A 27,877-nucleotide genomic window follows, 5' to 3' on the forward strand; every position below is an offset into this window, starting at 1 on the left:
ACGTCGCAACAATAACCACATCACTCCATTATAACATTTAGAGGTAACAATGCTTTTTTTCCACTAGATGGCACTCATGCTCTTTCGACTCAGGATTTTTCATTGTTTTGTTCTGGTCTGAATTAGATTATTTTTGTGTCATCTTTTTGTCCTAATATGGTCATGTAATAGGTTATAGTCCAGTATAATAATGACAGCTTATATTGATGAAGTGCTAAGAAAAAAAATACACATTGGTACCTCTACATACGAAGTTAATTCATTCCAGGATGTTGTTTGTAAATCGAAATGGTCGTATACCGTGCAGGATTTTCCCATAAGAATAAATTACAATCCCATTAATTCGTTCCACAGCCTGAAAACCTACACTAAATCCTTGATAAATGCTGCCGGTACTACTGCAAATAGCAATTACACACAGCAAAACAAATACATTATGAATTAAAATCATAATAATACTATAATAATAGTAATAATAATAATAATACCTGTAATAATGTAACGAATGGGTTTCTAATGTGGCAGATGTGTTTTGCGTAGTGTACCTAAACGCACCGCGTGGCTGACTTGGCAGAGTGAGGGAAGGAGGACTTATTACTTTCACTTTGTCCAGCTGCGGACAATAGGCATGTTTTGTAGCACAAGTTCTGGAATAAATGATTAAAAACCAGACGAAGCTGGGGACTTTTTGGCAATGTTACCACAATAATAACTGTAACCTTAACTTATAAAGACTGGCGAACAGAGGTTCGAGGAGGACTGTCGAGATTATAGACATTCTACGGCGGTATTGTCAAGTCAGTTCACGGACGCGCCCACCATGCTCATATTTTTGTATCATTTCTACGGTAAGCCTAACCTTTTTCTTTTTTTTGCCACCTGCACCAACATTCTTGGAACCCATTTTGATTTCTCGCACAAGAAAATGTGCGTCAGTCTAGCGGGAAAACAATTTAACTGTGGCGCTGTGATAGATCGTGTGTCGAAGCGATCGTATGTCGAGGTACCACTGTATACGATTATTAAAAAAAGAAAATGGAAAATTGTGTTATACTTGTATAGCGCTTTTTCCACCTTTAAAGGCCCTCAAAGCGCTTTACACTATCTCGCCATCCACCTACTGGTGACGCAGCACCAGGATCAATGTGGGGTTTAGTATCTTGCTAAAGGACACTTAGGCTAGGTTCATACTACAGGTCTTAATGCACTAATCCGATTTTTTCTTGTTTTTCCGACTCGAGTCAGGCATTAACTTGACGGTCTGAACGTGACAAGTCGCATAGAAGTGGACCATTTCAAATCCGATCTGAGCCACTTTCGTATGTGGTTCAAATCCGATCTGGGCCACATTTTTTCAGAATGTGACTGGCGGTCTGAACTTTCAAGAGTCCCAAATCAGAATTCATGCAGCAATTACGTCAGCAAAGAGCAAGAGGCACGGAGGACGGCAGCCATGTAGGCATTAGCGCCTAGCTTGAACTCTGCTTTTAAGCACGAAGTGGGCTTGACCACAGTCATAAAAAAATAAAATGAGGAAAAGACTAAGCCTTACAATTTTCGATTTCCATTCTGTGCGCCGAATGAGCAATATTTCATCATTGCACACATGGCCGAGTCGGTGCAAACTGACGCACCAACGTCATTTCACGCACACACGTCAAGGCTCATGTGTGTGCGTGTATGCGTTCTATCAGTCCATACAAACTTTGAATATAAGACTAAACGGGGATTATTAATGTCCGTTATTTGTGTCCTTTTTTTTGGATATCAAAATATGATCACTCTGGAATGACATACAGTTAGCATGTGTAATTTGTTTTGATGCTTCTGCACATGCGGGTCTCTGCTGAGCGCATCTCGAACTGCGAATTAGTGCGCATGCTTGATACTTGAACGGTCTCAATGGACAAAGGCAGTCTGAACGGGCACGCCAAAAAAACAGATATGACAAAAAATCGGATTTGTGCATTAAAGACCTGTAGTATGACCCTAGCCTAAGACGCGTTCATCAGGGCGGGGAATTGAACCCACAACCTCTGGGTTGGGGGACAACTACAACTAGGGATGACAACTAGTCATTACTTGAGTATTCTTTTCAAAGAATACTTTTACTTGGTTATATTTTTGGATGGCTACTTTTACATGAGTAATATTATTTAGAAGTAACGCTACTCTTACTTGGGTAAAATTTTTGGCTACTCTACCCACCTCTGCTCCCCACCATTGCTTGTAGCTGTGAATGGGGGCTAAACTGAAACATAACTTATGAACTTGAGCAGCAAGCAAAGTGTACATGAATTTTTTTCCTTTGCCCACCTGCAGAAGATGGTACACAGACACATCTGTTAAGTGGCCGGGACCTCGCGGCCCTGCCGGAAACAGAGCCGTCTTCAGTTTGGGGTATGCTGTCAGTGCCATCTTCATCAACTGGCGGTCTATTGAACACCCTGCCTGCGATAGCCTTTCACCTGGAACCAGCGCCTGCCAAAAAGGAAGCACAGTACAGGATTTATACACCTTTTTCATCTCCAAATTCAAGCACTTTTTAAGGACTTTCAAGAACAATTTTCCAGTTTTTCTAGTACCTTTGAAATGTTTTCCAAAGTGTTTTTTTTTACAATGAGGCAGTAATAAATGGTGCCTTCTCACAAGTATTTAGAGGTCTTCAAAAATGTTATACGACCCTGCAGGTTCATAAAAAATAGTTTGAAAAGTGCAGATTCTAAACACCACGAGGAGGGCGCGGTCCGGGCTGCAGTGAGCATTTTGTGGCAAGCTGAGCGCATCCAAAAGCAGAGGTGCCAGCATAGTGATCGCATTCTTTTCGGCGGACACATAAGTCACAGCTGAGGAAACCTTGATAATGCGCTTTCTTGAAGTTTGGGACACTCGAAAGCTCCAATTGTCAAGCGAAATGATATCTCGATGTACCGGTATGTTTGTGTGTAACGGCAGTTCACAACAACAAACTATTCCGTTATCGCCAAAACTAGTATAGCTTTTTACAAGGCTATTATACTCTCCTACTCCTTATCAGTGGCTGTTTTCTTGTGTAACAAGGGGAATCGATCGAGAGCCATGTGAATAGGCCTAGCAGCGACGAAGCCTAGCGAAGTGGCTCCCAGCCTGCTTAAACGGCGACTGGCAGAGGAGGTATGGAGGTCGCGAAAAAAATTGTGACAAAAAGAGGAACAGGTCGTGCAATTAAAGTATTGTACTAAACCACAGCAAATGCATATATATCCATTTAAATACTACTCTATTTGTATACGGATTGCTTGATTAAACTCAAAACTACTCGCGTAAGGACTTAAATGAAATGTACTCTTAAGAATGACGATGTGACGCAGGATATTAAGGGAAAGCAACTTCAGAACGAGCGTGTTGTAGCGAAGGAGCAAATTTATAATATTTTCCTGACCCATAGCGGCGCTAGCGCTGTCACCAGTTTACATCAGGCGGTGAACGAGCACCTGACTCTGTGGTCACCCATTGCGGTGGAAATGCTCGAGGTCACCGGCTGGAGCCCGGCGACATTAATAATTTATATTTTTAGACAGAGTGCTGAAAAATATTGTGTGCCCATTTTAAAGGACTTCACGCAAAATTCAAGCATTTTTCAAACCTTAAAAACAAAAAGATTCTTGTTACTACATAAAATTAGAAAGATCATTACAATGTATTATACTTTTCACTATATTCAAATGATTTTAGGTGCACTGATACATCAATGCGCAAGGAAAACTATGAGTCAAAGCATAAGGCCAGTAGTCAATGGGATAAAAATTTGTGTGAAACGAGTTCATCATTGTAAAAGGTATATGTTAGTGGGAAGGCAGTTGGGACCTTGTCAATGCCCCCCGGTGCAAACATGATGGTAGCTAGGGCAAGCAGGCTGTGACCTTCGAGTAGAAGTGAGCCAAGAGACGGTGGACTTCCTGGCAGCAGAAGCTGTGCACATGTCAGGCTGGCTTGATAGACCAACGCCGGCTCTGAGGGAAGCATGGGAAAGAAGAAAAAAGACAACTGTGAGTCTGGCACCAGAAGAGTTGTAAATGTACAGTAAATTTTAGATAGAGATACAGATATCCCCTAAATCCTTCAATTTCACACCCCAAATTTGTACGTTTTGTCTACTACTTGCACATGTGCAACCGGAACATTAGATACAAAGGTCTAAGAGCAAGCCTTCCGTGTTGGTAGGGCCGACGCCTCATCATGGACAAAACATCGACATTGTAATTGTTTAAGAATTTGATCCTTCCTCATCCAATTTTTATGAGGCTCACTTCAGAAAAAGTCTGTATATTTTGAATGTTGAGTTTCTATATCACACCATTTACATTGTGTACAGTGTATAATAATACAGTAATAATCAGTGTGGAGCCCTAATGTCTCTTTTCCAATGTTAATCTTGTCTGTTACTGGAATTCACATACTATACTACATACTGTATATATGTTGTCTATGTACATGCGCATGCATAATATTAGTGTATATATATATATATATATATATATACATAAAGTGTCTGTGTGGTGCCACCTGTGAGGTTGGTAGTGATTTCCTGCATTTTCACCATCAAGTCAAACCATGGTTGGGACTGGGTCAGGCTTCCACTAGAAAGCGTGGGACAGTTCCTGGGTGTCAACCTGTCCACATAGTGTGAAAAGAAACCAGAAAAAAATTACTTTTTCCTCCAGTGCTAATAAATTCAGCACCTATTGCCTGCGACCAAGGATATTTGCCAAGTTTTAGTAGAGGCCGCTGTTAAAAAAGGTTGATACAGAGTATGGTGGTTTAAATTTACCCTGCACTTAATGTTTGTTTTTAGCCCCGTAGTGTTATTTTATATTTAATCTAATTTTCAGCCACACACTGCTGGTCCGTGGAAAAAAAAAAAAAAAAAGCCTACATTACACCGGTCAGGGGTACAAAAAAGGTTGGGGACCACTGGTTTACAATTAAACTTGTGTGACATTTGTAATGTGAAATGGAATTGGTGATTATTTTGTGATGATGAGGTAAATGGTCACTGAGGTCAGAAAAAGAATTTTGCAATAATTTGATCGCAGATCAACCTATTTCACTCAGATTTTCAGGGTAGGTGATATAAAAGGTCACAGAGGTCAGAAATATGATGCTGCTTTGAATTTGGCAGCTTTGGCGGAAGTCTGCTCTCTCAGAGTACTCCTCTACTGCTTTTTTGCACCTGAGTTGTATTGAATTGTGTAATGTTTGTTGTGCGTGTCAGGAAAATACATTAGACACAATTGTGGTTCATGTGTTTGTACTGTTTTTCCAAAGTACATGTCGAGAGTGTAATATTTCTTTGGATTGTTTTTTCTAATAAAATATTTGTTACTCAGGGGTCCATCTAGCTAAGCCCAGTTGAGATAAGTATGATTGGCAATTAACTTGAACATTCTAAATGCAAATGTTATGTATTAAGGAGAAAAAAAACAAACCTATTGGAAGCAAGGTTAAAAAAAAAAAAAAACTCCCTGCACCTAAGGCTTTGTAGTATGAAGAAAAACTGGATTATTGGATTTTAGGATTAGTCTGCATGAAAGTGTGAAATGTCAAGGGCACCTGAAGTGTTCCAGGTAGGCGTAGAGTAGGAACTGCAGTTGGTGCTCTCCACACCAAGCAATCACCCGCGAGTTGAGGTCTGCACCAATGTGTCGAGGTATGGGTGGCAGGGCCTGTGACATCACACCACCCCCCTGAGCCAGGCGCCACAAAAGTTGGTCCAAGTCTGACAGCTCGTCATTGATGAACAAACCTTGTCTGCCAAAAGAGTAAATGGCAATGTGAGGGGTCAAAATCAGAATGAAATAGATAAAACTGTAAAACAAGTTCAAAATGAAAAAAAAAGTAACAAAAATAAAGATGTGAAATTTGGAGACATCCCTCTGGGTGGTCCAAAAAGGTTATTTGCCAGTCTAAAGGGGGTAGAAGTTAATGTAAAAGGTTTAAAGTAAAGCGTGCTTTGCAAAAATATTAGACCTCCATTGAACTTTTGCCACATTTCAGGCTTCAGAGATGAAGATAAAAAATTGGATTGTTTTTTCAACATCAAGTGATATACAGTATGCCAGGGTATTTGAAAAGGTGTCCTACCTGGCTAGCACGTCCAGGATCTCCTCCCTGAGGAAGCAACTGCACAGCGTGCTTCCGTTTATGATGTCCGCTGTCAATTTGGGCCAACGGGCGGCGCCAGTCATTTCGCGGTGCTCCATCCAAACCAGCAGGGGGGAACGCTCGTGCAGCGACGTCAGGTGAGGCCACAGCACCGAACCCTCACACCAGCTCAAGTCTAAATGGCACAGCATGGCTTACATTCAGGTTTTAGATAAACCACAAATTGGTCACCAGCAGTGTTGTCAGTAACGCGTTAGTAACGCGTTACTGTAATCTGATTACTTTCTTTCCGTAACGAGTAATCTAATGCGTTCATTTTTCTACACCAGTAATCTGATTAAAGTTTCCTTAGTGTGTCTGCGTTACTATTTTTTCATTGCCTCATAACGTATGTAGAATGAAGAATATTGTAGTCATGTACGAAGAGCATTTTGAATAGAAAATGCTAAAAAAAAAGGTTCCCGGTATGTGTTTCCATTACAACCTCTTAGCTATTTCCTGTTTTGGTCTCGCGTCACATGTGTTGTGGGACTGAAAGGCGTGGGCCAGGCGGGTGGACATTCGAGTCGAGTGTTGAGACGTTGCGAGGGAATGTTGATCTGTGGCTATCCATGAATGAAGGTGAGTATTTTTCCTTCATTCTGGAGGGTATCAGCAAAAGGTTGGACCCCCTACATGCGCGGCCATTTCGTAGCTTTGCCGTAGCAACGACGGGCAGTCATCGCTCCAAGTTGGCAAGCTTTGTTTACATCATATGCGTGTTGCACATTTATGCCGTGAGGCGACGTGTTCGTTTAGCATCTGTGGGATGTGTTGTAAGTCTGATTGAGTGTAAAGTGCTTAGTTTTGTGGCCAAATTGACCACGTGTGTGTTGAGAGGAGTACTTCCGGGTTTTGCACGTGCATCCGCGCCCGCCACCACCTTTGCAATTTTGTGCAGTCAGTTGCCATTGTTTTACATTGGCACTTTTATGCTGTTAACCATAACCCGAAATTCAGAAGTTTTGACGTTAGGCTTAATTTTAGAGGTTAGCAGGGTTTAATTGGTCGGTGGAGTTGATTTCAACAAATTTCAAGCAGGTTGTCAGATACTTGTTAGTTTCAGGGCTCCGGAGTGGCTAAGCTAGCGCGAAATTCTAATACTCCCCTTTAAATTCAATCATCGGAAAGTCAATTACATGTGATGACATTTTTCTGTTGTCATTCTTATGTTGAGGCGGCAAAGGGAGAAAAATAGGTAAAAAGTCACAGATTACTTTTAAAGTAACTTAGTTACTTTGATAATGAAGTAATTAGTAAAGTAACTAGATTACTTTTTTGAGGCGTAATCAGTAATTAAATTACTTTTTCAAGTGATCGGTGACAACACTGGTCACCAGTGAATGTCAGGGTACATAGAGATAAACAAGCCTTCCCTAACTCTGGACAATATAGTTTTCAATGAGGCTGACATGTTAAGTGCTACGTTCGAACAATGACCTTGAAAAGCAGACATCCTAACTACTAGGCTAGCATGCTGCCATGCCAGGACTGTGTTGCCAGACAATCCGTCAAGTGTTTTCTTACCGTCATGCTTGTGTCTGGACAACAAGATAGCGGTCCTACTGCTCTTTGACCAGTTCTTCACCCAATCCAGTCTGACTCCCTGCCATAGCCCTGCCTCTTGTTCGTCCTTTATTTCTTGTCCTGTTACTTCTTCTAGAAAATCCTCGCCCAACACAGCATCCTTATGAAGGACCAGCTGGATCGGCCTTGATGATTGACAGGTGAGGTTAAATGATTACGGCGATTGTAGGATTGACAGAATCTGTTACCTGTTGGCCGATGCGCCCATGCGTGGCAGGGATCCCAGACCTGCTGCCTCCTTAATGAAGGCGATGCTAGCTTGCTCCTCTTCAGAAAAGTGACGCCGTCTGCGGAGCTCCTCCGCCTGACCAAGCGACCAATCAAAGACACAGTTGAATTGAGGTGGGATGAACATGTGATGTCCTACATGAGCTAATGATAGGAAATGGTATGGCTGGGGTGGTGGGGTCAGTGTCAAAAGGGGCAAATCATGTGAAAATCAATATGAAGTGGATACGCATTTTATACTGATTTGTAAAGTAGGGTGACAGCATAAAATGAGATACAAGTAAGTGTGAAAGGGTAAACAAGTAAGTGTGAAAGGGTAAAATTCATCATAATAAGTATAAAAGCGTGAAAGTAGAAGTGAATATAACTATGAGCGCAAATGGAAGAAGTTGACAACCAACCACAAAGTCCCTAAGCGGGCCATTGTTCGTGAAGACGCAGATGCGGTGAAGTTCCTTCTTCACGTTAAAACCCTGAAGAAACAAGAGGGGTGCCATCCTTAGAGGATGCCTCAACAGACATTTTGTATTCAAATGAACACCCACCATGTTGGTGAGGAGTGCCACAGCGGTGGGCAGGTCTCGTCCCTGCAAACACGAAAAGACCAGACGAAGGCCTGTCGCCCTCAGGATCACAAGACGTCCCTCAGGGAGGCCCCTCCGCCGGAACACTGCTTGGGCTCTGGGGATCTGATTGGTCAGCACGGACAAGCGCACCACTTCCTAGAAATGGGGAAAGTATCAATCTATGTGAAAGGGGAACAAATTTGTGTGAAATTGGGTAGAAATAAGAGTGTTCGTTGTATAAAGTGAGTGTGGCGTAGGTATGCGTTTTTATAAAAGAGGTAAAAATTAGTGTGAAAGGGGTGTAAACCTGAGTGAATGGGATACACGTTTGAGTATACAGCGTGAATATCAGTGTGTAAGGGTAAAATCCATGTTCCAGTGTTGTCAGTGTGCTATTTAGTAAGGGGTCACTTCATAGAATCTAACTGTTCAGGGCTGACGGACAAAAAAAATCATCGTGGTGTGCCAAAAAGTACACTTTCTACTTGGAAAATAACGTGCTCATTACGTGTCACCTCTGCGGGAAGCCCGTCCCACTCGTCCCCGTCGTCTTTCGCTGGTGCTCTATGTTCTGAGGTACTCTCTGCAGGCCATGGGTATTTCTTCATGAAGGTCCTGAGCTCCATCAGGTAGTCATTCAGGACATCCACACAGTTGCGCACATCTTTGTCCTCGTCTGCGCCGCACACACATATATACACTCAGTGCTAATACTAATGATGGTGATAGCTGCAAGTGTCATCTTACAGTTGGCGTTCTTTAGCACAAAGCGAATATTGGCATTGACGAAGTTTAGTGTGATGTTGAGCAGCTGATCTGAGAACTGCTGGCTCTGAGCGTCGTTGCGTGACTCCCGAATAGCAGCGCAGAGCAGGTCCAAGGCGGGACGCAATGTCTGGACGCCTGTGCCAAGGAAAACAAACAAACAACGTGATAGAGTTCACGTTTTAATATAAATTTCATGGCATAAGGTGAGAAAGTTCCCATTTTAATAATAATTAGTGTTTCAGCGTGATAAATTAAATATGTGAACAATTTCATGTTATGACATATAAACAAGAAAGATTTCCCTTTATAATATGGTAACAGATAATGCGACCAAGTTCACATTTTATCATGATAAATTATATTGTGTTATAAATTTCATGTTTTAATTTCCTAAAATTCATGTTAAGCATTAAAAAGATTGTTTTAATGCGACAAGATGCATATTAAATTTCGTTATAACACGATAAGTTCAGCATCAGTATCTATGATGATATATGATCCAGAAAGTTTTTAAATGCAAATTACTTGATGTTATGTGATCAATATTATGTTTTAACGTGATAAATTTCACATAAAAACGCTTAATTTCTCATTATTGCATGATAGAGTTCATGTAATGATGTGAATTCAGTACAACAATTATGTGATATATTCCACATTTTCACATAAATTACATTTAATAAAGTGAAAAGTTGCGTATTAGAATCAGTAGTGTTAGGCTGTATTGGCACCATGGGAAAAGTGCTTAGAAAATGGATTTCGTTCCACTGAAATGGATCTACATGACCTCTGCATTGTAATTTACAGACGTTGCTAATTACTACCAAAAAAAAAGTTCTACTCACGGTTTCCAGTCATTTTTTAGTAATTAGCGTTTTCGTGTCGGTCTTTTTTCCCCCCGTGGCGCAGTGATATTGATACGGCGGAGTCGTATCGTCAGTGTGTGAAGCCATTTTAGGTCACGTGCACCAATAGGAGACGAGGACTGTTGCTATGCACTTCGAAAACAAACAATATGGCGGCGACCGTGTCAAGCTACGACACGAGCGAAGGTGAACCAAAGATAAGAAAACCGCATTCGGAATTTAGTCAAAAGGCATCGAAACGATGCTATATGCATCTCTCAACTGTCCAAGGGCGAAAAAGGGCAGGAATTTAGAAAAAACGTGCAGAGCCCGCGTGGTTGCGTCAGACAATGGCTTTCTCTCCAGGCTCCGTCGAAGGATCTTGCTGAAAATGCGTCGACTGGGATTTTTAACGACATTGACTACAGGTAAGCCACACACACGCCTTTTGTTGTGAATAACTATGGGAGTTGTGGGCTTCTGGTCAGATCACAATTGAAGTTAAGACTTGCAATGTGAGTTCTGGGCTGTAGCGGTCATTATTATTATGTTAGATTGTTAACTTTGAGCAAAAAGTTTAGATTGACAAATAACATAGTATTTAGTCTGTTTAACCGTAGTTCCCAAAACCTATTTGATAATTTTATTCAGGAAAAAATGGCAGAATGGACAAGCCTATATAATTTGGATTGGAAGATTATGTAAATATGATATGGATGAAACAGTTCTCACATGGTTTATGTGTGTGTGCGTGTTTTTCAGAACTGAAACACCCTTCACTGACAGCTGCAACTTCTTCTGTGAGACCGTCGTCCATTAAAAGATTAGAGTTGACCAGGAAGTGCTGCGAATGGACAAGCTTGTGGAAATATGGCTTTATTGGGACCATGGAAAAAGTGCTTAGAAAATGGATTTTTTTCAAAGACAATACCCTCCTAACTTAGTCACCAGCCAGAAATGTATCTTGATGTGAATACACAAAAATACAGATCTAGTGCTGCTGTTTTTGCTTGTTTTCGGTGTTATATTAATTCTGGCAACACAAAATCTTTATCAAATGTCATAAACACATCTACCAAACATTTGAAACAAGTATTGGTGCCTTAGTATACACATAGGTGAATTCAGAATGAGAAATGTAGCTAATTTCTTGAAGGAAACACTTCAACATTAATGATTTGCACCCAGCACAATGAAATATATATTGAATTAAGCTAAAGGCTTATGTGTCATATTAAAAATATCACAACCTACTATGCAATGAAATATATAAAATAAAAAATGCACGCCATGATCATAAATAGCTGAAAATCAACCCAATTGCTACCACACCCTCCTAAATGTGAATCATGGCAAAAATGGAATAAGAAAAAAATTACAGGGTGATCAAAAATATAATGTGCCAAAATCATAACGTGATACTTAAAAAATGAAAGCCATCACAAAAGAAGTGATGGACACATGTTGAAGATAACTTCCAAGTTTTATTTCATGTTTCACAAGTGCTCAAATGTGAGCACACCCAGCAGCACGGACAAAATCAAGCCACGATGAGAATTCCTCTCAAACGTGTGCATGTCGCAGTTATTGTCTTGATTGCAACTGTTGTTCGATATTTCGCATCATCAGTACTTGCTGGACGTGTTGGTATGTTAAAGACAAAGTTCGTTATCCATCTTTATGGCACATAACGTATGTTATACACTAAGTGTATGTTCCACCACTTCCAGCAAATATTGATGACATGAAAGATTACATAACAGACGCAATCAACGCGGGAGGGAGGAATTCTCATGTCAACTTGATGTTGTCCATGCTGCTGGTGATGGCCATATTTGAGTACTATGAAAACATGAAATTAAACTTAGTTACTTCCTACATCTGTCCAAGGTATTTTTTTTTTTAATGTTTTTCATTTTTGACATGGCATTTTGATTTTGGCACAGCCTTTTTTAATCACACTGTATATACACAAAAGTTTGGAATCATTGAAGTATGGTACTGTTGGTACACATTTATTTAAACATGGAAGTGTCTCATACTATAAAAATACACATTACACATACAAATATTGAAAAATGAAAAAAAAAAAAAAAAAGAAATAAAAGAATAGTAAAACTGTACATGACAACATTACTCCTCAAAATCGCTTTACTCAAAGTCATCATCCCATCCAAGTGTCTTCTGTTTCTTTGGAAACATTCTCACATGCTTGGCACCGATATAAATTTAAGTTTAAGTTTTGCAGACATACAGGAACATCTTCCCATGTCACAATTGGTTGCCTTTCAACTACAGTTGACTACTTGCAAAACAGTATCAGGGGCAGGATTTTTAGTCATCCATGTCACTGCCAACTGCCCATCCTCAATGTCCCACCCATTCCCAATGGGTGAAGGGGCACACATTTTAACTGTCAGACAACGTTTCATAATTGCTGCTTGATAGTTTGCTGTCCTGCAATGTTGGTACAGAGCATCAGTTTTGGGGGGAATAGAATGTTCTGGCAAGGCTGACGAGGCTATACAGAAAGATCTGCATTTGGCATCATTTTTGGCACATGACTGGCCAAACAGGTGGCACACGTATTTACACAACGTGTTAAATGTTTGTAGGTCAAGTTTAAAACTGCTGCCCAGCTTTGCAAACCCAGTCAGGTATTCTTTTTTATGACGTGCAAAAGAAAAGGTTTTTTTTGCCTTTGCCATGAAAGGCACAAGCAGAGTCACAACCTGTGAATGTATGGATGCCAATGAGTGCTGAACACACACTAGTGCCAGGAGCTGCAGAGACCTTAGAGACGTCAGTCCTCGTTCTGTTGCCTCCTCCTGTGAAAAAATGCAATTTACACTGTAAATCTATCTGCAGACTTACAGCAATCACTGCCACGTCAGTATCAGGGCTTTTATTGACTACAGCTTGATGTTCTTGAGCCAAAAGGTTTATTTAACCATTGTCACCCATAACTGGTATGCAATAAAAAGTTATACTGGATTCACTTTCGACACACTGTACACTATATACATTTTATAACAAAGTGGTATTGATATCTGGGCTAAAAAAATGGTATCGTTACAACACTAGTTTAAATAAGAATTTTTTGAGCATAAGTTAATAACAATTAACCTTGTAGTCAAGGCGTGCGTGTGGCTTACCTGTAGTGAATGTCGTTAAAAATCCCAGTCGACGCATTTTCAGCAAGATCCTTCGACGGAGCCTGGGGAGAAAGCCATTGTCTGACGCAACCACGCGGGCTCTGCACGTTTTTTCTAAATTCCTGCCCTTTTTCGCCCTTGGACAGTTCAGAGATGCATATAGCATCGTTTCGATGCCTTTTGACTAAATTCCGAATGCGGTTTTGTTATCTTTGGTTCATCTTCGCTCGTGTCGTAGCTTGACACGGTCGCCGCCATATTGTTTGTTTTTGAAGTGCATAGCAACAGTCCTCGTCTCCTATTGGTGCACGTGACCTAAAATGGCTTCACACACTGACGATACGACTCCGCAGTATCAATATCACTGCGCCACGGGGGAAAAAAGACCGACACGAAAACGCTAATTACTAAAAAATGACTGGAAACCGTGAGTAGAACTTTTTTTTTGGTAGTAATTAGCAACGTATGTAAATTACAATGCAGAGGTCATGTAGATCCATTTCAGTGGAACGAACCAACACAATTTTGGCTCAGCCAATACAGCCTATGTTACAATATAATAAAGATCATGAATTAAGATTTAAATGGAAAACAACTGTTAACTTGTGGTATGAACTTTAATTAAAGTGTTTAGATGAAGAAAATAAAATTAAAATAAATATAAAACTAATCTTCTGGTCTGGGTTAAAAGATTAATCAAACTTGCTGTCAAAACTTCAAAACTTGCTGTCAAAATGAATAAAGCTTTCAGAGGTGTGTATAAGTATAGTAGCCGAGAAATAACTCTCACTTTCCTAAAACCTGCTGTCTGATTCATAACATTGATGGATTGATTGACAGTCGGGGCATACGTTCTGTGAAGCTGGCCGTGCCAGGCATTTTCAGGAGGTCCTCTTTGCTCTTCAGGTAGAAATCCACCGTGTCCAGCTGCCGGTTCTTGACGCCCGCCTAAATTGAAAAGATGGCGCAAGATGGACGACTCGGGGGAAGACCCGCAAGACCAGTGACGCTGAAGGCTCTTCCTCTACCTTCAGGGAGTGGATGGGGATGGAGCAACGCTCCCACGTGTTGAGGTGACAAAGTGCATCCACGGTAGCCGCGCTGCCAAACATCATCAAGCTGCTCAGGAGCTCCTGTTGCGTCACCGAGAACAATATCTGGAACATTCCCCACTCTGCCAAAAAATTCAAATCATCCTTAATCTTATGCGCGAGATTCACGTAGTTGCCCAAAAATCACACTACTATTCAGTATGATCGCCCGAGATGTGAAAAACTAAAACTTAGGCTTCTTAATTGACGAGTGATTTTGTATCGACATTTAGTGGTAAGACTGGTATTTTTTTAGGCAATGTCTATTACTTAGTTCTAGAGATGTCCCGATCGATTGGGATGCCGATCGCTTGGGTTCGATCACGTCATTTTCAAAGTATCGAAATCGGCAAAAAAATATCGGACATGCCTTTTTTTAATATATATATATCTTTTAATTAAATCGTTTTCTAATTGTATTTAACGTTACAGACAAAATGTCTTACACTCATCCAGAGTCTTCAGTTTTGGTTTAAAGATGGGTTCATAATAACAACAAACATCCTCCCCTGCCATTTATTGTCGCACTCACAAAGTGTGGCACCGAAAAAAACTGTTTATTTAACATGTTTATTGTTTACCTATTTTATGGCACAGTGCTGATAAGCTTTGTTTTGATCCAAAGCAGTGGAACAATGTCATGTTGGACAATAAAAAAAGGAACTTGGAGAAATTGAATTGAGTTTTATTTTGATTTTTTTTCTTAATGCATTGCCAAAATGTATATGATCGGGAAAAATTATCGGGAATGATTGGAATTGAATCGGGAGCAAAAAAAAAAAAAAAAAAAGCAATCGGATCGGGAAATATCGGGATCGGTAGATACTCAAACTAAAACGATCGGGATCGGATCGGGAGCAAAAAAACATGATAGGAACAACCCTACTTAGTTCCAATATGACCAGGTGGGTGGAGAAATACTTTTCTTCCTTTTTTATTGACCCAATTCATTGTTTAATCAAAAAACTAATCAAAAGATTAATAAATGACTCAAAAAAGTGTTAATTGCAGCCAGACAATCATTAAATTAAAAAATGGAAAAGAAAAAATAGAACGCTTCCTTACTCCCCTATAAAAGTGAAGGAGCAATGAAATAGTTTAGAGTGTTATTTCTTGACTAGAGAGAGTTTTCTCTTTATTCTATACTGTTAATATTTAAGCAAAAACAGAATAAAAAGTTATTTAGATTTAGGGCTGCAACCAATTTCATTGTATTTACATTCATTCCAATGAGAAACAAAACCTCAGCTGATGAACATTTTAAGTTACAAAAGACGTCAAGACTCACTTTTGAGGAGCACAGCATGATGTTTCTTTCCACACAATTCCACCGCCGCTGCTGGACCCTCAGCTTGATGATACGTGACATTTCTGGATGAAAAGTCCCACAGGACGCTGGTGGTGAATGTGTTTCCAGGGGACGCCGACACCAACATGGCTGAGAAATCGCAGACAGACAACAGACGTGGGGCGGACGAGGGCGGGAGGGCAAAGGTGATTGTAGCGCCGTCCGGAGGAACACGGCTGCGGGTCGAGGGCGCTGCCTGGCGGGAACCTCTGCAGGGGAGGCAAGAGGTCCAGCATGTGGCGACGGGTCGTAGCGACGACGACGAGGAAGACGTCCGGGCCGCGTTGTACATGGAGGCCAGACGAGATCCCCAAGAGCTAAACGGGGAGGGACAAACAGTTAGTGCTGCAACGATTAATCGATTAACTCGAGTAAAGCAATTTGGAAAAAAGCTTCGAATCAAATTTTGATGCTTCGAGTATTCGTTTAATTAGAGTGGCGTTGTCATGTTTGTTTTGAAAGTGCATTTAGTTCTATTGATTTGGGGGATACACAGCCCTCTAGTGGCAACAGTGCATATGACATAACTAATTTAACATGGCTGAATCCAGCTGCTCCCTCTTAAGACCAACATAAGGTAAGTTTTTGTTTGAGCTAATATGTTTTTATATGCGTTCGTAATTTAGTTTATAGGTATATTGAGACATTTTTTGTGGGAATATGTGTTTGAACGATTTGTTAAGAGCATTGTAAAAAAAATAAAACTTATAAATTTGCATTTTATAGCATTTAAGATAGCAAACTTTTGCTATGCAAGTTAGCCAATTGTTCTTTTGTTGTACTGAGATCATTTTTTTTTTTTTATACTGTTTAAGGCTAAGCTCAGGTGTTTAAATTTATTTTTAAATGAAAGTGCAATTCTGCATAGTTTAAAGGAACACTTTTGGAATTCTATGATTTCGCATTTAATGCGCTTTTGAAAGTGCAATCTTTGCTAGCCTTTGTTTTAAATGTCCTAAAATTTATTCTGCAATTAAATGTTCCTAATCCGATTACTCGATAATTGGAACTGGCTTGTTGATAGATTAATCGACTAATAAAATAATCGATACCTGCAGCCCTACAAACAATACGCTCACATTCGACATTGTTTGTTGTCATGACGGTCCAGGTTGAGGCCCAGTCAATGTACAAATGAAGAAATATGCTAACCGGTCAGCTTTGAGGTCAAATCCGAGAGCAGCTAGGCTGCAGTTGGCGCTCCTCACATTGTCCTCATCGAGCTGTCGCTGGGGCCTCGAAGGCAGGCCGCTGGGTGGGTCCTGACATAGCAGGTGGTTGGGGTTCCTCCTGGAAGATAATGATCAAGAACAGTTCTTTCTTACTTGTATATAAACTAAATACACAGGTAGAACAAAAAAAAGGAAATTAAACACATAAGCATCATTCCAGAATTGGAGGACATTTTACTTCCCACACAGCTCATGGGGTTTCTGCATAAATTTGTTTGTCCTGAGAACAGATTTTAAAATAAAATAATAGAAAAGAATTCTTGAAAACATTTTAAACTCTCGTCCAATTCACAATAACCAAACTGAATGGCAAAAAAAATGAGTTAAAATTCATTTTGGTTATTATTTGTTTCATTGCAGTCTCTTTTAACTCTGGCAACTTTTTTTAAATAAACATAATACACTACGCTACTTCGCGCTTCAAACTTCGGACCCTCAGTTTATCGTGGATTTTTTTCCAATTGACAAAAAAAAAAAAAAAAAAATACAGATGAGCTGGCCGAGCTGATCGTAGTCACAATCTCACTCCCTCCCTCTTCCTGCTCTTTGTTGGTGGCAGTGCACTGGAGTTGCTTATTAAAGTTAACAATGATTGATGCATCAATCATCATTTAACTTGTTAAACAGTTGCTATGGCAACTAATAGTGCGCAAGTGAGCAGCTTGAGCGGATTTGAGTGGACTCACTCAATGAAGCATTTAATAAAGCCAAGCATTTTTCTCCTTTATTCTTGTTTAAAAATAATTCGGTGAGACAGTAACATGTTTAAAAGTTATCATAATTATTATATATGAAGTACTTAAAAACCATTTTTTATCAAAATATACATAAAAGTTTTTTTATTTATACTTTGGGGAAAAAAAAGTGAAAAACATGTCGTCTATGTATCTCTTTCCATTACTAAATCTGAATAAATACTTTGAACACAAAAACAAATTGGGGGGGTGCTGTTTTTCACATGGTTTTTCACTCATAGCGGCGGATTCTGGTCCCCATTAACCACAAAAAACAAGCGATCACTGTATTTCAAATTTTCCTTTTTATTCGTGGAACATTCCCGCAACCCTGTTACCATGACCTTTTTACCATAGAAGTGAATCAAATGATACGCTGGACATGAAATCATCCGTTTTCCAAAAGAACGGGTTGAACAAATACGTATATGTCCTCACGTCTACTTTTATAGAAATATTAAACAGTTAACCTTAATTTAATGTCTCACACTACCTCCTGCAACCCATTTATGCATATGATCAGAATAAGACTTTTTTTTTGTTTAACTAGACTTCATTAAGTCCTCTAGGTCTCAGCAGTAACAGCTAGCCTCTACTTCTGAGAAAAAGTGAACATTAGGATTTGCAACCCCTTAACTGATAATACCAAATACTGTTAATATTTAATAAATCATGTAATAAAAATTTTACCGTCTAAGCTGACCTAATCATGTCATTGATAATTAATTACAGATTGGATTGTTGATGAATGAATCAATATGTAGCAGAAAATCAGAAAAGGCTTATTTTTCAAATATTTTACAGGCCAAAATATTATTCAATTCTGGAATTACTCATTAATAATGTTTAAAAATAATTATTACTACTAATGAAATCCTATTATCATAAAAGTAAATCAAAACGGGGGGAGGGGGAGTATGGGGGGTAACAGAAAAGGTAATCAAGTATACCTAAAATAGAGGTCGAGGTCGATAGCAGCAGCGGCATTGTTACGCGTGACGATGACGGCCGTGCTCATGTCGCCCGACACCTTCAGGAGGCAAAATTGCGACCACTTTGCAGCTGGCTCCACCTCTTCTGCCAGGTAGGTTGCAACATCCACAGATGCCAGGAGGGCGCCATCAGTTGCGTCGTGGACAGCTGAATGCTTCGTTAGGAAGCTTTGAAACAATTTGTCTTGTTACGAGTTGTTACAAGTTTTTTTTTATTTCATTAAGGGTCACTAGATGGATCTGAGAAGACTCAATGGTAACTCTTGTTGTGGATCCTAAAACATGAATTAGCCCCACTGAGACGTCACAGCAGACTTGCTGCAGTTGTTCAGATACTAATTTCTGTTAGTTCATGCCGTTTCACATTTTGTTAAGTATGTTAAGAATGTTTGTGAGAGGAGTAAAACTGTTTTAAAATGTATTTTTAATCATGCCTAACGCAATTAGATCTGGAGTGACCTGCCCACAATAAATGGGAGGTTAACCATTTGAAACACAAACCCCCTAAGTTCACTCTGCCAACAATGCATACACAATAAGGATACAGACAAGTCCGCTCTCAAAAAGGGTGAAAGCAACATCTTGGAGCGTGCAGTAATGGACATCCTCCACGGTGCATCCATCCGCCGAGCCCAGTCGGCAGCAACTCAGTGTCCGTGGAGTTTCCTGCGTTGGCAGCCACTCCAGTTGCAGCAGCCAGATGCTGTCCAACAGCACTATGCAGTGATTTGACACCAATGACAGCACGCGCACCACTCGCGGGGGACACCCACCTAAAGACAGAATCAGTAATGCATCGCCTCCAGGGTAAAGCACCACATATTATAAAACAATTGCCGCTAAAGTGACTTTATTGCAACATTGTAAGTTGACTTCAGATGTTGATTCTTTTTTTTATTGCAGAAGATTTGAAAAATTGCAGTTTTGTTTTACTCCTCTTATCGTGGGGCATGTTTCACCTTCATGAGAAATTGTTGTTGTATTATTATTATGACAGCACTACCTGCTTCCTCACGTTTCTCAATGGATCTATCACAAAACCATGCTCCTAAATCACAAAAGTCGGACACCAGCTGTAAAGTTGCATATGAATACTGTGTGATCGTGACTTAAAGCATCTTTTTTCTAACTTTAAAATTGCGAAAACCCGTTGGCTTTACGCTGTGCGTGGAGTACCTGTAATTCCGATACAAGGTACCCTGAAAGATTGGGGGAGGAATATTTTTGTGCCTTTTTCAAAGCCTAAAAGAAAGCTCGCCAAATGCAAGCTATGGATAAGGCTTTGTCGTCGACCAAATAAACAAGTGAATGTCAAGACAGTCATCTAAGGACACGTATGCTTGCTTAAAAGTAAGTTAATGATCCATTTGTAAATAAAATAATATTTGATAGCGTTTAGTAGAAACGTAGACTTAACTATTAACGTTATTTTGCAAACATTTGACTGCCTACTTGTTTACTAGCCGGTCACTACACAAATAGAATAAAGTATAACTATTCTAGCTGTCAAGACCACAGCACTGAAAGTCCAAAGTAAACACCACAAACTTTCTATAAAGAAAGGAATATGTACTTACATTTTGTCACGCACGCACACGAAGGAAAGTTCTCACACACACACTTAACATGTGGCTGCGGTCAACTTCACTGCATGCCGCTCTCTCAAAGTTGAGAGCATTTATTTACTTCGTATTCATGTTGCACATGTATGTTCATGATGTAAGTTGTTTTTTTTAGCACCTCTGGATAAAATTGATAATTCAACTGAATGTAAAAGCACACAAAAGCTGCAAAATCTGACAGAACATATGACATAATGTTACTAAGTAGATAACGTTATAGCGACATAGATATTTGGCCAATGGGGTTTTTTGTTTTTAAGAGGAGTGAAAGCATTTTACCTCGATTATAATAATGGTCTCCTCTCTGTAAAGTTTAATACCATGGACATACTGCTCACCACATACTGCAACCCTCTCTGAAAATTAATTTTTAAAAATCAGGTCTATTGCCAGTTGTGGTAGTGCAAATTCAGAAATTTGAACTCCAGCTATCATCCATAAATTCTAATTTATTAAATTATAGTGATAATAGGAACATGTCAAAATAGCAACTTGGGAAATATTAGTGATTTAGATAGCCAGCCAGAACTTAATATTGCTAAGTAATGTTGTGTTTGTACTGGAGAAGCCTGGAGTACTCACGCTGGTCCCCCTGGAGGAACTGTGCAGGACACTTGCCAATAAGATGAACAGATATTGCCACTCCTTTCTGGGCGTCCACCTCCAACATCCTTAGCTCGCAATCGGAGCACACTGCCAACAGGCGTGTGGCTTGGGCTCCCCCAGGGCAAATGCTTACTGTCTCCTCCCAGCTAAAGCTACGAGAAGGAATAAACACAAATGTATTACTCATGTATAACAAAATGCTCAAAAAATTTGCTCAGAGACACACACACAATCTGCTTGGGCGAATTTATCGTCATTTATCCTGATCAAGGTAAATCTGCTCAGTTTACCGTGATAAGTAAGGCCATATCGCCCAGTCCCACATCCAGGCAACATCTTTTTTCATGAATGCCCCTGCTTATTTCAGCAAGACAATGCCAAACCACATTCTGCATGTGTTACAAAAAAGTGGCTTTGTGGTAAAAGAGTGCAGGTACTAGACCTGTTGCCCAATAAAAACGTGTGCTGCATTATGAAGTTTGAAATACGACAACGGAGACCCTGGACTGTTGAACAGCTGAAGCTGGGAATCAAGCAAGGATGGGAAAGAATTCCACCAAAGCTTCAAGAATTTGTGTTTTTAGTTCTAAAACATTCATTAAATTTTGTTAAAAGAAAATGTGGTGTAACACAGTAGCAAACATGACCATGTCCCAGTTTTAAATTTACAGTAATTTGCTAAAAACAGAAGTTTACCACTTTGAATGTTAAATATCTTGTCTTTGTAGTGTATTCAATTAAATATAGATTGAACATAATTTCCAAATCATTGTACTGTATTTGGTTTGTATTTATGTTGAACACAATGTCCCCACTTCATTGGAATTCCGACACCATTATTACCAAATGCTAACACTAGTGACACTGTAAGCCAAAATTAAAATGAGCTAAAATTGCAGTCTTGCTTACCTCCTGGCTTTGACTAGGGAGTCTACAGCCATCGGTGGTTCTTTTGCTCTAAAACTCTCATCTGGTCAAGCTGATCATATCATTGGCATACAAACTTGGTGGTGTGTTGGTTAATATGCTATTTAGTCCCACTGTCATGTCACAGTAGGCTGGCGTGCAAGAAATGTGATGCTGCTGTCTGTACGAAAGTACTGTCGTAGTTTTTCTAAAGGTTCATGATTAGTTTTACGTCCATGCTAATTTCCGTTTGGAGGTCAATGGCATAAAGGTATGTGGGAATTAAGCTTTATTCCCGTCGTATTTGGAGACCAGACAGTGTCTTCTAACAAGTTGCGGTGCATTTTACTGATGATTGATAACACCGGCCGCCAATGAAGCGATGGATGTCCAGTCGATTTTGACAGGGAGGTATGGAAGTTAAAGATGCACAATAATATTGGTTACCGATAATTATCGGCCGATAATGGCAATTATGACGTCACACAAATAATCCAGAAAAAAAAATAATTCAACCGATAATGCAATCCGATAGTTATATACTTGATTGAGCCTCCAAATGTGTGCAATCGATGCAGTTTTGTCCAATTCTGCACCGCCGCCTCAACCCCTCCTCCCTCTGAAGCCCCTGTCGCATGAGTGAGGAGTCACACGAAATGCTTGATATCATGGCGGCTCCATCACAAGTGTGGGTTTACTTTACCGTGCATTAAACAAATAATGCTCTGACCATCTGCAAAACATGTACTACAGAAGCTCCATGATGCGGAAAGAAAGCGTCCTCATTCAACGTCACAAACCTGATCAGCCATTTAAAGCTGCATCACAAAGATTTGTGGAATGAATAGTTTACCATTACACAATGTCAGACAATCTGTCATTCAGCATTATTTGCCATTTGGGGCCCCTAAGCAAAATAATGCCAAAGGGCCCATATTTTTGTAAAAATGTATTAAAATTGTAACTTTATGTGCATCTTTCTTGATTCTTCATCTCATAACTATGTACACGACATTGCCAAGCATTACTTTGAATTGTACATTTGGGGAAATCATTATCTTGTGAGGAGGACGGCACTCCACCTCCAATTCCAAGATACTTCTCAATAAATTCTTTGAATCATCCAAAGTACAAAATATGAGTACATGAAACAAAATTCAGCCCAGGAAAATATTCGTCAACAAAAACGTGTACTGTCGGGAGTGCACAACTAATTAAGTAGATTCACCATAGGCTGATACATGGCATACTATTTGATAATAATGTCCGATATAAATGAAATGACTATGGCTACTTCTACACTAGGACAGATCATTTTCTCCAGGGTATTTTGCCGACTATTTCTATACCTGTCTACATTTCAATCAAGGTGCGTTTAAGGGCCTCCCCGCTTCTGCAAGGTACGCCTGCATTTGAGCAAACTACGCATGCGTAAAAAGGAGAAGCCTCATGTGTTACGTCATCGCCTGCGCTGTTTACCTCTGAACCGGAAACTCAATCCTCGCCTGCGGCAAATTTTTAAATTACTACACCTTCTACACTGTCATTATTTTGTGATCACTGTTTTTTCCGTGATGGCAATCGAACGCATCATGCAGGAGCGAGAGTGGAGGGGAGAGCATGCTTGGCTTTTACGAGCAGTAGCAGAGTTGTGATTGAAATAAATCTTTATAAAACAACGTAAGCCTGACATCATTCCTTGGAATGTTATAATCGATGCTCAGTTGCGCTCTCACCACTTGGAAAATAAGAAATAGAAGCATATGTTGTGGCAGCATATGTTATGGTGCTGGGTATATTTCCTGGAAGCCGCAACCAGGCTACTTGTGCATAAAAGTGGCGATCCTGGAAGTGGCAACAGTTTTGACAGGCAGAAATGTGTTGGGAAAAAAAAAACTGATCGCGCGCCTCTTTGACTGGGGGTACTATGCAGGTCACTTTTTGGGGTTTAATTTTCCTCTATGCATTTTTATATACAGGACTTGTTCGGTCGGCATTCAGTTGGGAGGGGCCAGCCCCGCAGCTGACTGATGTGAGACAACTCGGGAAATGAGCTCTGTAAAAAAAACTCATTTCCACCTAATCAAGAAAAATGTGTGGAAAAGAAAATAGCAGGAATGCCATGTCGTGATCGTCCGCCTCCATTGTTTACATGCTGTCATGCTGTACTAAAAACAGCGACGGCATGACGTCCCTTCCTGAGTATCCGAATGTTGTACGGAGACAGCAGTCCATATTAGGCGGCACGTAGGCGTAGGGTAACATTACCCGCCTACATTATCCGTCTAACAACTAATCCGAATAATAGGCATACTAGTATGGGCGACATGCCGTGTAGTCCAACTAATTACACGTTTAAGGCAATTATCCGTCCTAGTGTAGACGTAGCCATATTCGTGCATCTATTTTCCAAGCAAATTTGAGGCTTTGAGCACCAATCATCGCAAAGCAGGTTCAGCGTCACTCCCCAGGTTCCCAGATTGTAATTACAAGGAAATGGATGTTTGCATAGATAAACGGCGATGCACACCACATTATTCACGATGCTCTATTAACAACGTATAAAATGAGGTTGCCAGATTGGGGCCCCCCTAGTGGTGGCCCTAAGCAGCTGCATAGTCTGCGTATAGGCTGGGCAGGCCTTGCTGTCATTGTTTAGATGTTAGAATTTACTACTTGTTCACATTTGATGTGGAAAAAAAGAGCAATAAATCCTATTTTTGCACAGTAATATTTGCTCTTGTGTATACCTTAAAATTTTACATACAGTGCCTTGCAAAAGTATTCGGCCCCCTTGAACCTTGCAACCTTTCGCCACATTTCAGGCTTCAAACATAAAGATATAAAATTTTAATTTTTTGTCAAGAATCAACAACAAGTGGAACACAGTCGTGAAGTGGAACAAAATTTATTGGATAATTTAAACTTTTTTAACAAATAAAAAACTGAAAAGTGGGGCGTGCAATATTATTCGGCCCCCTTGCGTTAATACTTTGTAGCGCCACCTTTTGCTCCAATTACAGCTGCAAGTCGCTTGGGGTATGTTTCTATCAGTTTTGCACATCGAGAGACTGACATTCTTGCCCATTCTTCCTTGCAAAACAGCTCGAGCTCAGTGAGGTTGGATGGAGAGTGTTTGTGAACAGCAGTCTTCAGCTCTTTCCACAGATTCTCGATTGGATTCAGGTCTGGACTTTGACTTGGCCATTCTAACACCTGGATACGTTTATTTTTTAACCATTCCATTGTAGATTTGGCTTTATGTTTTGGATCATTGTCCTGTTGGAAGATATATCTCCGTCCCAGTCTCAGGTCTTGTGCAGATACCAACAGGTTTTCTTCCAGAATGTTCCTGTATTTGGCTGCATCCATCTTCCCGTCAATTTTAACCATCTTCCCTGTCCCTGCTGAAGAAAAGCAGGCCCAAACCATGATGCTGCCACCACCATGTTTGACAGTGGGGATGGTGGGTTCAGGGTGATGAGCTGTGTTGCTTTTACGCCAAACATATCGTTTTGCATTGTGGCCAAAAAGTTCAATTTTGCTTTCATCTGACCAGAGCACCTTCTTCCACATGTTTGGTGTGTCTCCCAGGTGGCTTGTGGCAAACTTTAAACGAGACTTTTTATGGATATCTTTGAGAAATGGCTTTCTTCTTGCCACTCTTCCATAAAGGCCAGATTTGTGCAGTGTACGACTGATTGTTGTCCTATGGACAGACTCTCCCACCTCAGCTGTAGATCTCTGCAGTTCATCCAGAGTGAAAATGGGCCTCTTGGCTGCATCTCTGATCAGTTTTCTCCTTGTTTGAGAAGAAAGTTTGGAAGGACGGCCGGGTCTTGGTAGATTTGCAGTGGTCTGATGCTCCTTCCATTTCAATATGATTGCTTGCACAGTGCTCCTTGAGATGTTTAAAGCTTGGGAAATCTTTTTGTATCCAAATCCGGCTTTAAACTTCTCCACAACAGTACCTCGGACCTGCCTGGTGTGTTCCTTGGTTTTCATAATGCTCTCTGCACTTTAAACAGAACCCTGAGACTATCACAGAGCAGGTGCATTTATACGGAGACTTGATTACACACAGGTGGATTCTATTTATCATCATCGGTCATTTAGGACAACATTGGATCATTCAGAGATCCTCACTGAACTTCTGGAGTGAGTTTGCTGCACTGATAGTAAAGGGGCAGAATAATATTGCACGCCCCACTTTTCAGTTTTTTATTTGTTAAAAAAGTTTAAATTATCCAATAAATGTTGTTCCACTTCACGATTGTGTCCCACTTGTTGTTGATTCTTGACAAAAAAATGAAATTTCATATCTTTATGTTTGAAGCCTGAAATGTGGCGAAAGGTTGCAAGATTCAAGGGGGCCGAATACTTTTGCAAGGCACTGTATCTCTTTTAATAGAATTATCGGGTCGACATCATCGGTCATCGGCTGGAACGAGGAGGAAATTATCGGTATTGGTTGAAAAATGTATTACCGTGTATCACTAATGGCTGTGCTAATTCACTGACAGGTGCCCTTCCAGTTAAAATGTATTGAACATACGTTGCCCTTAATCGAGTTAAAACAAAAGAAGCGGACTCACTCCTGGTACTGTCCGTCCAGCGTGACCGGAGCAGCATCATTAGTCGGCTCACACAAAACCAGCGTCCCGTTGTGGTCCAGGCAGCCGAGTAAAGTACTCCCGGCAGCAAGTTGAGCCTTGACGACGTCGCCCACCTCTCGCCAGTGTTGCTTGCCCGCCAGGAGGGCCACCTCCAGGGCGGACGTCGAAGAGCTCTCCGCCATCTCGACACTCCTACTAATTGGGAAAATGGTTGACGAGAAAACATTGGATCGCTCGACACATTGGAGACATCTTGACAGCCTGTCTTGTGGAACTACCTGTCACGTGATACGCCACGAGCGTCAGCTGATTGCGTCTGACCGACAGAAGACAGGCTGAAGGGTCTACTTAATCGAACGACGACATCAGTAAGCCTGCCTGTGCTAACAGGATTCCAATTTTGGTTTTCATTCAAGAAGTGTTTGATTACCTACAACAGAGAGGTTTTCTTGAAAATTATGTAAACAATTTATTACGTAAAGAATCTAATTATTATATTTAAATAATTGATTTAAATACTAATGGCTCATTTCAATCAGTTTGTGGTGAAAAAAATAAAACAATACAGTATATAGTTATATATCTGTGAAAAGTCTATAAAAAAAATACAGCCAAATACTTATTATTATTACTTTTAATGAGAAATTTGTTCAAAAGGAAGGGAACATAAGTAACATGAGTAATACCAAACTGTGTCATGATCAGAGGTGGATAGTAACGCGTTATACTGTATTTACTCGGTTACATTTACGTGAGTAAATATTTGAGAATGTACTTCTTAGAGGACCATGCAATACTTTTTACTTTTACTTGAGTAGGTTTGTGAAGAAGAAACACTACTCTTACTCCACTACTTTGGGCTACACTAGAGTCGTTACATTGTTCCTCTTTATTCTAAGTAGTGACTTTATTTTGTTATTAATAATAACAACTGTTCATATAGATCAGGGGTCCCCAAACTACGGCCCGCGAGCCGGATACGGGCCGCCTCCAAATTTGGTCCAGCTCCCTGAAGAATACCAGAGACCATTTTGATGTCCCCCCAAAATAGTGTTATTTATTTCCTGGCTTTTGTCTGTGAAGAACCCAGAGAGGGTTATTTGGCTATTATCTATTTAATTAATAGTGTTATTATTATAATATAATATAATATCTTAAATTATTATTTTTATTTTATTTAGTTTTGTTCCGTGAAGAATCCAGATAGGGTTATTTGATTGTGGCTTTCTGAAAAACAATACATTTTTACATTTAGGCACTCCTGCAATCGTCACACCTTTTCTGTTACAAACTGACCCCAGCCCCTCATCAGAGAAGGGAAAAGTTATGTAGCCCTCACAGGAAAAAGTTTGGGGACCCCTGATATAAATGAAGTCTTGCTGAGAAAAAAAAAAAAAA

General features: G+C 40.2%; 1 protein-coding gene across 1 annotated transcript in view; it reads right to left on the minus strand.

The window, feature by feature from the left end:
- Window positions 1-26,766, minus strand: part of spg11 (SPG11 vesicle trafficking associated, spatacsin) — a 57,012-nt gene extending 30,246 nt beyond the window's left edge. Inside the window, exons 1-19 of the mRNA XM_057836645.1 lie at window positions 26,459-26,766; window positions 20,934-21,109; window positions 19,275-19,502; window positions 18,688-18,877; window positions 16,924-17,061; window positions 15,712-16,088; window positions 14,361-14,506; window positions 14,184-14,280; window positions 9,312-9,467; window positions 9,080-9,240; window positions 8,544-8,720; window positions 8,400-8,471; window positions 7,959-8,074; window positions 7,711-7,895; window positions 6,124-6,319; window positions 5,593-5,790; window positions 4,546-4,652; window positions 3,847-3,992; window positions 2,317-2,481 (exon numbers count right to left, since the gene is read on the minus strand). Of these exons, the coding sequence (XP_057692628.1) occupies window positions 2,317-2,481; window positions 3,847-3,992; window positions 4,546-4,652; window positions 5,593-5,790; window positions 6,124-6,319; window positions 7,711-7,895; window positions 7,959-8,074; window positions 8,400-8,471; window positions 8,544-8,720; window positions 9,080-9,240; window positions 9,312-9,467; window positions 14,184-14,280; window positions 14,361-14,506; window positions 15,712-16,088; window positions 16,924-17,061; window positions 18,688-18,877; window positions 19,275-19,502; window positions 20,934-21,109; window positions 26,459-26,661 (3,234 nt within the window). The 5' untranslated portion in view covers window positions 26,662-26,766. The remainder of the gene's footprint in view (window positions 1-2,316; window positions 2,482-3,846; window positions 3,993-4,545; window positions 4,653-5,592; window positions 5,791-6,123; window positions 6,320-7,710; window positions 7,896-7,958; window positions 8,075-8,399; window positions 8,472-8,543; window positions 8,721-9,079; window positions 9,241-9,311; window positions 9,468-14,183; window positions 14,281-14,360; window positions 14,507-15,711; window positions 16,089-16,923; window positions 17,062-18,687; window positions 18,878-19,274; window positions 19,503-20,933; window positions 21,110-26,458) is intronic.
- Window positions 26,767-27,877: the final 1,111 nt, after the last annotated feature.

Source organism: Corythoichthys intestinalis, chromosome 5, assembly GCF_030265065.1.
Source record: "Corythoichthys intestinalis isolate RoL2023-P3 chromosome 5, ASM3026506v1, whole genome shotgun sequence".
Lineage (NCBI taxonomy): Eukaryota > Metazoa > Chordata > Actinopteri > Syngnathiformes > Syngnathidae > Corythoichthys > Corythoichthys intestinalis.